Source organism: Oryzias melastigma, linkage group LG17, assembly GCF_002922805.2.
Source record: "Oryzias melastigma strain HK-1 linkage group LG17, ASM292280v2, whole genome shotgun sequence".
NCBI classification, from domain to species: Eukaryota; Metazoa; Chordata; class Actinopteri; order Beloniformes; family Adrianichthyidae; genus Oryzias; species Oryzias melastigma.
The window spans coordinates 5,894,063-5,910,197 of NC_050528.1; the positions used below are offsets into that span (position 1 = coordinate 5,894,063).

At 36.1% G+C, this 16,135-nt stretch overlaps 1 protein-coding gene across 1 annotated transcript in view; it reads right to left on the minus strand.

Moving 5' to 3' along the window:
* agap3 (ArfGAP with GTPase domain, ankyrin repeat and PH domain 3) overlaps positions 1-7,073 on the minus strand; it is a 202,564-nt gene extending 195,491 nt beyond the window's left edge. Inside the window, exon 1 of the mRNA XM_024273323.2 lies at positions 6,204-7,073. Coding sequence (XP_024129091.1) covers positions 6,204-6,567 — 364 coding nt within the window. The 5' untranslated portion in view covers positions 6,568-7,073. The remainder of the gene's footprint in view (positions 1-6,203) is intronic.
* Positions 7,074-16,135: the final 9,062 nt, after the last annotated feature.

Genomic DNA, 16,135 nt, shown 5'->3' on the forward strand with positions numbered 1-16,135 from the left:
AAAAAATACCCAAAATAGCTAGCATGCAGCTGAAATATTATCTAAACACCAAATTAAACAAAAAAAAACTGGAAAAAAAATTAAATTAGCCAAAACAGCTAGCATGAACCTGGAATATTAGCTAAATTTGAAAATAGCCAAAAAACAAAAAAAGAAAACTAAATTAGCCAAAATAGCTAAGATGCAGCTGAAATATTAGCTAAAATTCGAATTAGTCACAAAAAACTGAAAAAATCCTACATTGGCCAAAACAGCTAGCATGTACCTGGAATATTAGCTAAATTTAAAAAAAAGCCAAATAAAAAAACAAAACAAAAAAAAAGCCCAAAAACACTAAAATTACCCAAAACAGCTAGCATGCAGCTGAAATAATTAGCTAAACTCCCAAATAGCCTACAAAACAATTAATAAATATAAATAACAACTAATCGACCATTAAATTAGTTGTCGACTATTTTAATTGTCCTATTTGGAAGCTTAGTATCTTCAAACAGCTTCAGGGACGTTATTCTAAATAAGAAAGCTTGAAGGTGCAGGTTTATAAAAACCTCAGTGCATGGAGCTCCAAACAACTCCAAATAAAATGTATTTACTGTTGGATACTGAACAAATCACATTGACCGGTGCAGCTCTGTAGTGGCCAAAAGGGTTTTCGTGTTCCCCTTCTGTTGGTTTAGCTTTAAAACTGATGATTTTTGTCGCTCTTGAGCTCCTACCGCCCCTGCTAATGCCGTTATTGACTCGCTGCTTGCACTGAATCCGAGTAATTAACAGTTAGCAGGGTGAGCATGTGGAGTCGTCCACCGCTGGTTTATAGGATCTCAACCACAATGTCTGGTTTCAGTTCTGTTCTATAGCATCTGCTCAATGCAAAGAACTGCTAGCTTCAACCTGCTGCTTGATCTGGTCATGTCGTTGTATAATTTAAGTAATTTTAAGATCTCTTGTTGTATTAATCCTGTTTAGACACAATATTTACCCAAAATCACCAACGAAAACATGAAAAGAGCTAAAAGAAACCCAAAAGAGTGTGCTGTATAAAGGAAAGGTCTTATTAATGTACGGTAAAACCCAAAGACCTTCATATCGATGGGACTTAGATTTGTACTTTCTATTCACTCTTTCTTCTGCTAAATGCATGAGCCGCTGTTTCCGTAGCAACCGACTCTGCAATGATGCAAGCCTGAAGAGGAACAGATTCGCAGGTGAAGAGAGGTCACCGCAGGTCTGCTGCTCTTCACAGCCTGGTGAAGTTAAGCTTTTAATGACATGAAAAAGCAGGAAAATTTTAAAAAATAATCATTTTAAATAAGGTTACAGATTATTTTGAGAATTACATTTTGACTTTTGTTTGGGGAAAGAATATCTTGAGAATTTCTTAACATTTTGTCTCAAAGTGTAGTTTGGAAACTTATTTTCATAGTCAGAGACAAAAAAATCTATGAATATTATCACACTTTGATAAGATAAAGAAACAAATTGTGAAATCGCCATAATCTGAAATACAGAAACAATAAAAATGTAAAATCACCAAGTCAGCTTTTACAAATCTTATGGATGTGTGACTGCATGGTACATTCAAACAAAATGATAACTTTACAAATGTTTTTTTCTCATATTTAATCTCTTAAGATTAAAGCAAATATTTGAGCTAACCCTCTAAATATGGAGCTATATTGGGGCCAATATAATTTGAAACCCAAATAAAATAACTTGAAAAGAATTTCATGTTTGGCCAAAAAATTTAAAATGTCCAGAACTTTTTCTGTTCTAAAATAAATGCAATTATTTTCAGCTTTAAATGTTCTGTTTTTTAGATTTCAAAACTCAGAATTTCCATTTCAAAACGTTTCATTTTCTTCACTTTTTAGTCTTTTTTTTCTGGTTTTGAATATGAAAATTTCAGTTTCAAACTTTTGGGGCGCGGTTAACAAAAAGAGTTAGGGGTGAAAAAATATTTAACTGAAAAAAAAAGTTTTGACATTGAAATTTTGAGTTTTGAAACCTTAAAAAACAGAACATTTGAAGCTGAAAATGATTAAGTGTACTTTAGAATATCAAAAAGCTTTGGATATTTTAATTTTTTTTGGTCAAACACCATTATCTTTTTCAAGTTGTTTTATTTGGGTTTCAAATTATATTGACCCCAATTTAGCTCCATACCTACAAGCGTTCTCACAGGGACCAAGTTAAGCAGAACCAAGAATGTGATGTCCAGACATCTGGACGTCAGGTCTTAAGACCCACTATAATGAGATACATTAATGTTTTTGGTGTTTTTAAACATGTTCTTGTAGCATATATGAGTTTACGCTTAAAATGTTCTTTCTTTATTCAAATCGTGGTAAATCAGGAGCTCTCAGTTGTGATGCAGAGACTGAATGAGTCAATCCACTAAAGTCCCACTCCAACTTTATTTTTTTGTAAAATCTTTTAATTAAATCTTAACTAATCTTTTAATTAAAATAATGCAGTCTTTAGCAAAAAGCTTGTTGTTTTATAAGACATATTTTCTGCAGAGCAGCAGGAATTCAACTAAGAACAAGCTGTAGGCGGGACTTTTGACAGGGAAGTCAGCCTCCACTGATTTCCCAGCATTCCTTTGTTTACACTCTCTCCTGCTAGCTTGTAGCATTTCACAAACCCAACCTGCCCATTCCCGTTGCTGCATCACAAGCTTTTTTAGACCCCAGAATTTCATCTACTCCTGATCCAACATCATTTGAATTAATAACTACTCAGAAATTTTCTTTATATATGTCCTCCATTGTGAGAAAAATGATACAAAAACATGTCGAAAAACTCAATTTTCAATGGAGCAGGTTTTTTAACATTTTCCTCATCCAAGCTAGCAACCATCTCCAAACTGAACAACTGGATAGTTCTGATATTGTTAGCTTTGCTGTTAGCTAGCTGGAGAGAATGTAAACAAATAAATGATGGGATATCAGCCAAGGCTTACTTCCACACCAACTGTCCTGTCAACAACTCAGATTGATGACAAACTACTGCTGCATTGCACAAAATTTGTCCAAGAAATCAGCTAGTTTTTTTTTTTTTTTGCTAAAACCGTCATAATCATAAATTAGAACATCATTAGGAAAGCTTTTAGATGAAAAATCTCTTTAGTGTCACTCTAGAACACTTTAAAACTGCAACTTTTGAACATAATTATGAATAAAAACAGGCGGGAATATTATTCCAGAAGAAATCAACTTAAACCTTAAATAACTTTCAATATTTTACTCTCCGTAAAAATATATCTTGTCAAAATTATACAGGTTAAAAATAAGCGCAAGATAACATCAGGCCATTACCGTGTTTTCTGGAAATGTAAAAAATCAAGAAGAAGAATCAGATTCTCTTCCGTGTTTGTTTTGGACAACACTTCTTCTGCCACTGTCGGTAAAAAAATACTCAGTTGTAGCGCCCTCTAGTGGTTGTTAGAGGAAACAACCGCTAAAGGACAACCAGTGTTTACTGGGAAAATAACAATATGTCTAAGAAAAAACACAAATAAGTTACTCCTGAGTATAAGTCGCACCCCTGGCTAAACTACGAAAAAAATTGTGACTTAAACCCCGGAAAATATGGTAATAAAAAAATAAAATGATCTGGAGGGCCGGATCCGGCCCCCGGGCCTTGACTTAGACACACATGTTCTAAAGTGAATCAAATCAAATGCTAAAGACAGCAAAAAAATCAACAACGAAAGTTATCACCCCAAAAAAGACAATATTAAGTTTTTCTTAATTCCTGCAGCCAACAGGAGTAAAAATTTGTTTTGTTTTTTCTCTGGGTGAAACGCTTCCCTCTGTCTTCCTAAAACACAGACTAAACATTTGTATCAAATGAAAGGAGTCAGCCATAACTGTTCTTAAAGAGGGCGTAGCTGAAAGATAACTCACAATAGAAGGCATTGTTTTCTTTTAGAAAGATAAGAACCTACAAAACTAAAATTATGTAATCATCTTTAAAAAAAAGTATCACCAAAAGGTTGACTTGAGAACCTAAATGGCTTTTTTTCTTTATTTTTTAGACTTAGAGAAAATCCATCTTTTCTAAAGCTCACATCTGCATCCAAACATGTTCCCTGAGAGTCACGTGTCCCTGAAGCAAGGCACATTTCATGGGATTTCGACGTTGGCCGCATGTCTCTCCTGGCATAAACCGCCAGTGTTCGGCATCGCTGTCTCACAGCTGTTTTCTCAACACAACCAGCCAACCGCCTTAACTCCAACATTCCTCCTAGAATTTTCCAAATTAAGCATGTTAGGAGATGAAATGATCAGAGGCTGAAATTTACAAGCAGACGTGAGCCTGAAGAGGAGGAGGTCCACACAGGGTGAGGCTACTTGAAGATGCTGCTCTACTGTCATCTTTATAATTAAAAAAACGAACCCATTGAGAGGTTTTAATTAGGCCTGGGTTGATAAAATCGATTGATCGATTTGAATCGATTCAAGCTAAATACATCAACAATCGATTCATAAAAATAGAATTGGATTAAGGATATAAAGCTAAAATCTGCTAGCTTGATGCTAATGTTTAATGGAATTTCTCATAGGATGGCTAATGCTTAATTGACCTAAACATACATGGTTGACTAAATTGATAAACTCACAGGTATGAATTTTCAAAATTCTTTCAAAGAAATGCTTTTAAAGTAACTATTATTGTTCTAAAACATTATTTTTTTCCTCACACTGTCTTCTTCTTCTGGAATAAGATGTAATGCAATCGCCACCTAGTGGCCAAACTGAAACCTCCTCCAGGAATGGCAGAAGACAGCTACAGCACGTAAAAGTCAAGGCCCGGGGGCCAGATCCGGCCCTCCAGATCATTTTATTTTATTCTTATTAACGGCCTGATGTTATCTTGCTCTTATTTTCAACTTGTATAATTTTGACAAAATATGTTATTATGGAGAGTAAAATATTGAAAGTAATTAAAGTTTTAAATTGATTTATTCTGAAATAATATTCCTGTTTTTTTATTATTCATATATATGTTAAAAAGTTACAGTTTTAAAGTATAAAAAATGGGAGATTGTGGACTATTTTGGTATTTACTAAGATTCTTTTAGGCTATTTTATAGTTTAGCTAATATTTCAGATATGTGCTAGCAGTTTTGGCTAATTTAGGCTTTTTTCCGTTTTTTTTAAGTTTAGCTATTTTTACAGCTACATGCTAGCTGTTTTGGCTAACCTAAGTTTTTTTCTTTTTTTATATATTTTTTAGGCTAATTTGACACTTAGCTCATATTTTAGCTGGCTATTAGCTTCAGCGTTTTTAGCTATCGATTTCAGCATCTTCAGCAGCCACATTCAGCTTACAGCATTCACATTAGCATTATTACAGGTAATGCTGTATATCTAGTTCATAATTACGTTAAAAAGTTACGGATTTAAAGATTTAAAATGTAGTTTTAGAGTGTTCAATAAATGTTTATTCTGTTCGGCCCGTGACCTAAAGTGTGTTTTGGATTTTGGCCCCTTGTGAGATTGAGTTTGACCCCCTGATTTACAATTCTGAACATTTTTGTTGTTGTTTTGAGAAGCCATGTAACACTGAAGACTATTAACAAACTCATTATTTAACTATTACATTTTACTGTATCAGATTAATATAAATGTGTTCAAAACATGTATAGATTATTCATGTATTTCTAAACAAATTTGTATAACATTTAATTGAATTAGGAGGATTGAAAGAATTTAAAAAATCGATTCTGGAAACTATTATCGATACCCAGCCTTAGTTTTAATGATAATTCCAGTGATGTCCATGGAAGCTTCTGCACAGATTCTTCCTGTTTGTTGGGGGGTGGAAGGCAGTCACTGATTTGGCAGCCTAAATGAAAAAAAAGGACTTTCACCTCCAGTTTGCACCAACTCCCCATCAGATTTTTGTATTCTCTTGGAGGGAGGGGGTTACAATAGCGCAGGCTGCTCCTCCATCCACACTGTTGTTGACGCTGCAGTGAGGCTGCAATTCAACCACGACCGGGAGCAGGGCTGCGCGCCCCCCCACCACCACCACCACACCAAGACCTCCAAGTGTGATTGTTGACACCGTTGCGCCGTGTGTGCGTAAAAGAGGAGAAACAAGGACGCCCCCACCCTGAGAAATAACGCACGTGTCCCTCTACACTTCATGAAAGACAATGCCCCCCTCCCCGTGTGTGGCTGCAGCCCACTCACCTTCGATGGAGATGACATGCTCCCTGATCTGGTTCTGCAGGGCCAGGTCATCGATGCGCTCGATCAGGTCGTAGATGGCGTAAATGTTTGGGTGGACGGACTCGAACCGGTGGATCTCTGCCCTGATGGCCGCGGAGTTGGACAAAACAAACTGCGAGCCGGCCGGGCCGGGCTGCGCGGCTTGGCCCGACACTGTCCCCGAACCGAACTGTCCGGCCCCCGAGCTCGCAGACGACCCGGATCCGAACTGGGACGGGATGGACTGGGGGACGGGCACGGGCGCCGGGACCGTCCCTGGAGTGGGCATGGCGGGCTGAGACTGCGGAGAGATCCCGGACCCTGGCACGCTGGACTGGAAATTCATGGTCGGTCGGAGCTGGAGAGCAGAAGTGCGTGAGGACGCGGCACAGATGTGCGGGCGGGGAACAAAAGAAGTCCGCTCCGGCTCTGGAAAGGCTCGGCGCGAACAGCGTCAATAGGCGGGCTCCAAACGCAACGCGACGCGGCTCATATTTGTCAAACTTGACTGTGATTCATTGTCCGTCAGACCTGTCCCGGGCCTTTTTGTGTGTCTTACAAACCCGCGCTGCGCTCGGACAGCCCTCCCGCACCGCGCTCTCGGCTGGAACCCCCCCGTGCTGCTCTTGCGCGCTCGGTTTGAAGGAGACAATGGGGCGCTGAGCTCCTGCGCCGCGGACGCCTCGTTTCTGCGCCGGGATCAGATTGTGTTTGGTTCTCGTTTGGTCCAAGAGCTGCGCGCCCAGAGAACCTCCTCCGCAAGCTGCAACGTCACCAATCACGCAACTGTACTTGAGATGGGGGAGGGTGTGATTGGATTTGTTCGGGGGGGTCGCAACGTGCACGCCATCACAATAAACTACCTGCTTGTTATGAAACCACAAAATCATCATCAGGCTCCAATTTTTGATGCCGGTTTATTGCTTTTTAATGGTCCCGAAATGATCCAAAATCTGCTCTCAGTGCACGCGGAGTTAAATGTGTCAAAGTCGAGGCCCGGGGGCCAGATCTGGCCCTCCAGATCATTTTATTTTATTGTTATTAATGACCCGATGTTATCTTGGGCTCGTTTCTAACTTCAAAACATTTTTGACAAAATATATTTTTATGCAGAGTAAAATATTAAAAGTTATTTTAGGTTTAAGTTGATTTATTCTGGAATAATATTCCTGCCTTTTCATTAATTATAATTATGTTAAAAATTTACTGTTTTAAAGTTTTAAAAATGGGGTATTCTGATAGCTTTTTGGACTATTTTGGCATTTACTAAGATTTTTTAGGCTATTTTGGAGTTTAGCTAATTTTTCAGATACATGCTAGCTATTTTGGCTAACCTAAGTTTTTTATTTTTTAGGCTAATTTGGTATTTAGCTAATATTTTAGCGGGTTATCAGCTTCAGCGTTTTCAGCTATTAACTTAAGCATTTTCAGCTATTAGTTTCAGCATTTTCAGCTATCAACTTCAGCGTTTTCAGCTATTAACTTGAGCATTTTCAGCTATCAGCTTTAGCATTTTCAGCTATGAGCTTCAGTGTTTTCAGCTATTAACTTCAGCATTTTCAGCTATTAGCTTCAGTGTTTTCAGGTATTAACTTAAGCATTTTCAGCTATCAGCTTTAGCATTTTCAGCTATGAGCTTCAGTGTTTTCAGCTATTAACTTCAGCATTTTAAGCTATTAGCTTCAGCGTTTTCAGGTATTAACTTAAGCATTTTCAGCTTTTAGCTTCAGCATTTTCAGCTATTAGCTTCAGCGTTTTCAGATACTAACTTAAGCATTTTCAGGTTTTAGCTTCAGCATTTTCAGCTATTAGCTTCAGCTTTTAGCTACCAGCTTCAGCGTTTTCAGCTATCAACTTCAGCATTTTTAGCTATTAGCATCAGCGTTTTCAGCTATTAGCTTCACCGTTTTCAGGTATTAACTTAAGCATTTTCAGCTTTTAGCTTCTGCATTTTCAGCTATTAGCTTCAGCATTTTCAGCTATTAGCTTCAGTGTTTTCAGGTATTAACTTAAGCTTTTTCAGCTTTTAGCTTCACCGTTTTCAGGTATTAACTTAAGCATTTTCAGCTTTTAGCTTCTGCATTTTCAGCTATTAGCTTCAGCATTTTCAGCTATTTGCTTCAGTGATTTCAGGTATTAACTTAAGCTTTTTCAGCTTTTAGCTTCAGCATTTTCAGCTATTAGCTTCAGCTTTTTCAGCTATCAGCTTCAGCCTTTTTTAGCTATGAGCTTCAATATTTTCAGCTATCAGCTTCAGTGTTTTCAGCTATGAGCTTCAGTATTTTCAGCTATTAGCTTCAGCGTTTTCAGGTATTATCTTCAGCTTTTTCAGCTATCAGCTTCACCGTTTTCAGCTATTAACTTCAGTATTTTCAGGTACTAACTTCAGCATTTTTAGCAATTTTAGCATCTTCAGCTATCAGCGCTAGCATCGTCAGCGGCCCAATTCAGCTTACAGCATTCACACTATTATGGCTGGTAATCCTATATATCTAGTTCTTAATATGTTAAAAAGTTACAGTTTTAAAGTTTTAAAAATGTAGTTTTAGAGTGTTCAATAAATGTTGATCCTGTTCGACTTAAGGAGTGTTTTGTATTTTTGCCCCTTGTGTCATTGAGTTTGACACCCTTGGTTTACAATTTTAATGATCTGAACATTTTAGTTGGAGCTTCTCCTCTTGAGAAACCATGTAACACCGCATACTATTAATCTCATTATTTAACTACTACATTTTACTACAGTATATCAGCTAAGAAGATGTCTTTAAGTCAACAGGGATGTAAAAACCTACATAGTTTATCATCTATGTGCACCTCAGCCATCAATGTATAAATCTAACTGATCTAAATTAAATAAATAATAATTAAGTAGTCCTTATTTTAAAAAAAAAATGCTATTTTATTTTTCTTTTATTTCGTTTTTTTTTTCTTTTTTACCCTCTTTGTCCTCAGAAGTCTTACACTGCTGGGTGTTGTTATTTTCGTTGGTAGTCTTAGTTTTGAGGCTTTGTTTATTTGTTTTATTTAGGTAGTTTTGGTTAGGCAGTCATTAGCAGGAAGCTGCTGACTCCAACGGTCGACATGGTTGGATCAGCAGTCTCCATGACTTATTTTATGTTTGGCCAAGGAGGGATTAAAGAGCCACATGTGGATCTGGAGCCACAGGTTGCAGACCCCTAGTTTAAGGAAACCATTCTTACCCTTTTCACTGTGACTCCCAACATTTTGGATATTTTATTTAAAAAAAAAAAAAACTATTTTTTTGTTATATTATTGTTTTCTTAATTGTCTCAAAATTATCCCAAATCTGCTCTCAGTCCGCACTGAGTTATTGCATTTATGGTTTAAGGAAACCATTCTTACCCCTTTCACCTATTTAAATCCACATAATTCCAATATTTTGGGTATTTAAGCCAAAAAAACTCTCTAGTTTTCGATGCCAGTTTATTTGTTTTTTAATTGTCTCGAAATTATCCAAAATCTGCGCTCAGTGCGCGTGACGTTACTACATTTTGGTGTTTAAGAAAACCAGTCTGACTTTTTTATCCACTGGCTCCAACATTTTGGACATATAAACCAATTTAAAACACCACTACACAAAACAATGTTGTAAATTGTTTCTATTTGATCATATTTCTTTTTATTTGAGATAAAACGCCACTAAAAAAGCATAAAATCCAAACTAAAAGAGTTGATATTAAAATGGCAGGGATTAAATGATGCGTTGATATTTCTCCAAAAAAAGAGGATTCTAGAGTCATCTGCTGGTTAAAATGCTCATTGCACCAACAGCTGAAGAAGACCAGAGGATTGTCACTGTCAATCAAGACCCATTGTTACAGCAGCTGACCTATTATATCTAGAACAGGGTCTGAAACCTGCGGCTCCAGAGCCACATGCCACTGATACTCCTCCACTGTGGCTCTCTGGTTAAAGACAAAAAAAGATTTTTCATTTTAAAAACTAAAGTATATGTCAAAAGTCAAACAAAATTTTTTTTTTTAGATTTTGTGTGCTGTTTAACACGGAAAATTAATTGGAAGTCAGAAAGTACAACCAGGATCAAGGTGCACCAGATTATAAGACAGATTTCTTATTTTTAAACAAATTCAAATATTTCAGTGTGTCTTAGGGGTTGAGAAATACAGTGACTCACTTAATAAGCTGTGATTTAAATTTGTTTTTTTAGTTTGATTTATGTATTTTTGGCAGATATCTACCACAAACAATAAAATAAACTTAGTTTTATTCACTGCAGACATTACACTACCTACTACTATACTGACAGCAATGAGCTAATTTTAAGTGACACAATGGCTTTTATTTTGAAAGTAATCATTTGAAACTCTAAGTATTTTCTCTTTTATATTTATTTTTTATTTATACAAAAAAGACAAATCTATGTTTTATTTTTTTAAAGGTGAGCCTCTGTGGCTCCTGGTGGGTTTTGGTCCATGAAAAAGTGACCCGAATGTCTCTGGAAGTACTGAAGGTTGCAGACCGCGGATCTAGAAACACACATGAAACACTAAAGGATTTTAACGATTTGATTCCAAACTTGTGGTTGGTAACTCTTAAAAAATGAATCCATATAAATGTGCAAAATAATTTCTTTACATTATTTTTTTAAAGCCCCACTCCAATCATCTTTTGAGGTATTTCATATCCAGCGTTTGATCCACATGCCAGCTCAGACGAGGAAGAAACAAAACAAGTTTAAACTTCCTTTTATGTCTGTCATCATCAGAAAAAGGCAACAATAACATGTCAAAAGTACCAAAAACACAATTTTCATCAGAGATGGTATTTAAGTGTTTTTGTCTTCTTTGGTAAAATCCTGACAAAAAAGTCAGAAGAACCTCATTCGTTCCTACTAGAAAGTGGTTACACATTCAATAAATTCAATATTTTTTCTAATAAAAAAATAATGTATGTAAAAATCCTTATTTTAACAATTAAACATGATTTAACTTCTTGGGTTCTTATTAAATTATTTGAATTATTGACATTATTTTGTCTAAAAGTGGACCAGTGAAGACGTTATTTGATATGTTTCATCCTATAGGTTAGGATTTAAAAATAATATTAAATAATAAGTGCAGGGCCCCATGTTTTTGTTCGCCTGGGGCCCCAAAACTGCTAAGTCCGCCACTGTCCCCACCTCCTCTGAAACAATAGAATATTCCAGCAACAGCAAGTTAGGAAAGACTTTTTAAAGAGATAACAAAAAAAAGATAAGATGAGGCATTTTAATGTGAAAAAGCAAGGAGAAAACAAGACATGTGTTGCATTTCCTAAAGTTCTGGAAGACAAAACAAGACAATGAAGCTTTTAAATCAAAGTGGACATACTCCTGTGTAGAAGGTACCAGTTTTTATTTATTTATTTATTTTTTAATTTTTGTCATTTAATTATATATATTTTTACTTTATTTAACATGTTTCTAACTTGGTTGTTTTTACTGTGTTTGTTGTATTATCTCTTATGCTGGAGAACTGCTTTAACTGAATTGCCCTCGGGAGCATAAATAAAGTTGTTATATTCAAGAAGAACAGAATTATGAGAAGAAGGTCAAAATGTTGTAATGACAAAAATCATAAAATTGTGGGAAAAAGGTCAAAATGTCTCCAGAATAAAATCATAAAATTATGGGGGGAAAAAAGCACAATTATTTAGTTCAATCAGACCTTTATTTTGAAACATTTTCCATATAAAATTACAACTTTTTTAGTCATAAATGTATAATTTTGATCAAAAAAGTATTTTTTTTCCTCACAATTGTATGACTTTATTCTCATATATTTATAAATTTATTTTCCTTCTAATCTAATTCATAAAAATGAACAGAAAATGACAAAAATGGTCGAGAATTTTTCTCTTTTATTGACGCCTGTCCAATGTGAACAGTTTTTAAGTATTTTGGGTTTTTTTGCCTTCTTTGGTAAAATCTGACTAAATAATTAATATAAACAGCCCCATGTTATTGTCCGCCTGAGGCCCCCAAACTGCTAAACTGTGTATCGGTCGACTCGATTCTGCCTCAGACTGATCGATCTGGTTGGATTGTAGGAATAGAAATCAATTATTAATCAATTATTTGCTTTATATTTTTTAATGTGTCAAAAGTTTCAAAAATATGTTTTATAATGCAGAAAACGTCTTTCAGAAGAAACTTCTAAACTGATTTTAATATAATAAGACAAATATTTGTATATTTACTTAATTTTCATAAATTATGTAATAAAACAAATACTCACATGCACACATAGCTTCATGATAAATGCAGATGTGTTTCAAAAATCTAATATTGCTGGACAGAAGCTGCAGAGGTGAATTTTTTATCAATTTTTCATCATTTACGTAAGAAACCTGTTGGAGCTGCAGTGATAATAATGCACATCACTGCTGAACAACCACAGTATACGGCCCATAATGTTTGCTTCCTTGATGCACATGTCTGAGAAAATTATGAATTCGGCTTCCGGATGAGCCTGCTGCTTTGAAGATTACAATCATTATTCATGATTTCCATGATTAGTGTTGTTGTTTCAAGTAAACAAGCTGCTTTGCGACCCAGTCCTCAAGCTGTGCGTCTGCATGAGCAAGACCTCATTAAATTCCAGGGGTTCCATTACAGGCCAGGTATGCTGTCTAAACGATGGCGCTGATCAGAGTACATTCTGGAAGCGCGGCAAACTATGAATCATAAATATGAAGCCAGCCTGCATGCTAATTCAGCCCCGACGGAGTCTCCTGTGTTGTCTACGACCTTCTGCCACCATCTGTTGGCCAAATTTGGAAGTCCTGCTTCAAAACACGTCACCGAGCACAACCATTTTGGAGAGACACTCACTGCATCTGTTTTTATTCTCTCTATTGCAAAAAGTATTTATCAGTCACTGATTCTACAAGTTGTCCAACTTAAAAAAGAATTTACTTCAACTGTGAAACATAATGTCAAAATGTTTTATCACAGGGGTCCCAAAAGCTTTTGTTTTGAGGGCCTCATAACTGTTTTCTTCTCTGGTGGGGGGCCGGGTCGGTTTGTAGACTAACAGAAACAGTGTAACAATCACAGTTTAAATGTAAAGATTTAAGGTTTTCCAGAAAGCCACACAGAACCAAATTTTAAACAATTAATTTTTTTGTTATCTTCACAGGAAGAAAAAAAATTACTAAACATTTTTAAAACTAGATATATAATAATAATGGATTAGATTTATCTGCACTTTTCAGGACACTCAAAGCGCTTACATTGTGTATTCGTTATTCATTCACACCTCATTCATACTTGGTGATGGTAAGCTACTACTGTAGCCACAAATGAAAACGCTAAAGCTGATAGCTGAAAACGCGGAGTTGATAGCTAAAAACACTGAAGTTGATAGCTAAAAACGCTGAAGTTTATAGCTAAAAACGCTGAAGCTGATAGATAAAAACAGTGAAGTTAATAGCTGAAAACAGTGAAGTTGATAGCTGAAAACGCTGAAGTTGATAGCTATAAACGCTGAAGTTGATAGCTGAAAATACTGAAGTTGATAGCTGAAAACGCTGAAGTTGATAGCTGAAAACACTGACGTTTATAACTGAAAACGCTAAAGCTGATAGCTGAAAACACTGAAGCTGATAGCTGAAAACGCGAAGTTGATAGCTAAAAACATTGAAGTGGATAGCTAAAAACACTGAAGTTGATAGCTAAAAACGCTGAAGCTGATGGCTGAAAACACTGAAGTTGATAACTGAAAACGCTGAAGTTAAAAGCTAAAAACACTGAAGTTGATAGCTGAAAACGCTGAAGTGGATAGCTAAAAACACTGAAGTTGATAGCTAAAAACGCTGAAGCTGATGGCTGAAAACGCTGAAGTTGATAGCTAAAAACACTGAAGTTGATAATTGAAAACGCTGAAGTTGATAGCTGAAAACGCTGAAGTTGATAGCTAAAAACACTGAAGTTGATAGCTGAAAACGCTGAAGTTTCATAGCTGAAAACGCTGACGTTAATAGCTAAAAACACTGAAGTTGATAGCTGAAAACGCTGCAGTTGATATCTGAAAACGCTGAAGTTGATAGCTAAAAACACAAAAGCTGATAACTGAAAAAGCTGAAGTTGATAGCTAAAAACATTGAAGTTGATAGCTGAAAACGCTGAAGTTGATAGCTGAAAACGCTGAAGCATTGCTAGCTAAAACATTTGTGAATTCCCAAATTGGCCGAAGTACCTCAAAAAATTCTAAATTAGCCAAAATAGCTACCATTTAGCTGAAATACTAGTTAAACTTTGAAAAAGCCTAAAAAACTGAAAAAAAGCCTACATTAGCCAAAACAGCTAGCATGTAGCTGAAATATTAGCTAAACTCCAAACTGGCCTAAAAAACTGGAAAAATAACCAATTTAGCCAAAACAGTTTGGGGGGAGGAGGGCTGGATCCAGCCAGTGGACCATATTTTGAGGACCTGTTTTATCAAAAACAAAAAATTCACTTCTATACTTTATAATGTATCTCTGGTTGGCAATGTCCGAGGTCACAAGTTTCCAGTTGGGCTGAGTATCGATTATAATTTCTACAAATGGTTTGATTTGATTCACAAGAGCCTGAATTGATTCAGTTCCGATTTTTTTTTCGATTCTTCAATTAAATTTTGAGTTTATACATTTGTTTAGAAATGCATTAATCATCTACTATATGATTTAAATATATTTATATTAATCTGATTCAGTTCACATTTCAGTTTGGCCACTAGGTGGCGATCGCTTTTTAGCATTACACCTTATTTCAGAAGAAGAATGAGCAAAAACGATGTTTTAGACCACATATTTTTACTTTAAAATATTTCCTTATAAGAGTTTGAAAAATTAACGTTTGTGAGTTTATAAAGATGTTCATCTGTATAGGTTGACCGAGCGTTAGCATTAGCCGTCCTATGGGAAATCCCATTAAATGTTAGCATCAAGCTAATAGACTTTAGCTTTATGTGCTAAATCAATTTATATTTTTATGGATAGATTATGGATCTATTAAGCTTAAATACATTCAAATCGATTTTATCAACCAAACCTTAGTATCCAGTGGGTCTTCAGAAGGTTTGTAAAGCTGTTATTTTGGTTCTGTCTTCCATGCAGATCTTCTCGAGAGCTGTCACTGTGCAACACAAACGTTTGACTCCCATCACCGACTCTCTATTGGATTGAGGTCCAGAGATTGGATAGTTCCTTCCAGAACATTGAAATACTTTTTCCTTAGCTTCTCCTGTGGTGCCACGATGACGTGTTTGGTATCATTGTCATGCTGGAAGATCCAGACACGTTTAATCCTCAATGCTCTCATCAATAGATGTTCGGTTGTCACCAAACATTGATCCACTTATCTATTCATCTATTTTATAAAATTACTTTATTACTTCAATGGTGGAGTACACCCTGCACCGTTCACCGTCCATCTCAGCGACTAACCACACTCACACGAACACCTAGGGTGCGCTGTCCATTGATATTCATGTCAATGGTTTATACCTAAGAGTTTCACTTTGCTCTCACCGTTGGAGCTCTGGAAGATTTGAATCTGTGTGTTACTATGGTAACCTTTGTTCCTGTGATCCCAGCTCTCTTCAGGTCAATGACCACTTCCTCCCCGTAGTCCTGAGATGATTCCTCGTGATCATTTGTACCATCAGCTGAGATCTTGGATGTATCATCATTAATCTTGTGTTTCTTCCATTGTCTAACAATCGCTCCAACAGTTGATCTCTTCTCATTAAGCTGTTTGCTTGGTGCAGATTGGGTCATCCTGTGTATAATCATCTAGAGAAGCTACATTGTTATTTCTGCATCATTTTACAAATAAGTTCTTTGAAAATCATACAATGTGACTTCCTGAATTTTCAAGTCACTCTGCACCTTAAAAATATAATTGCCCA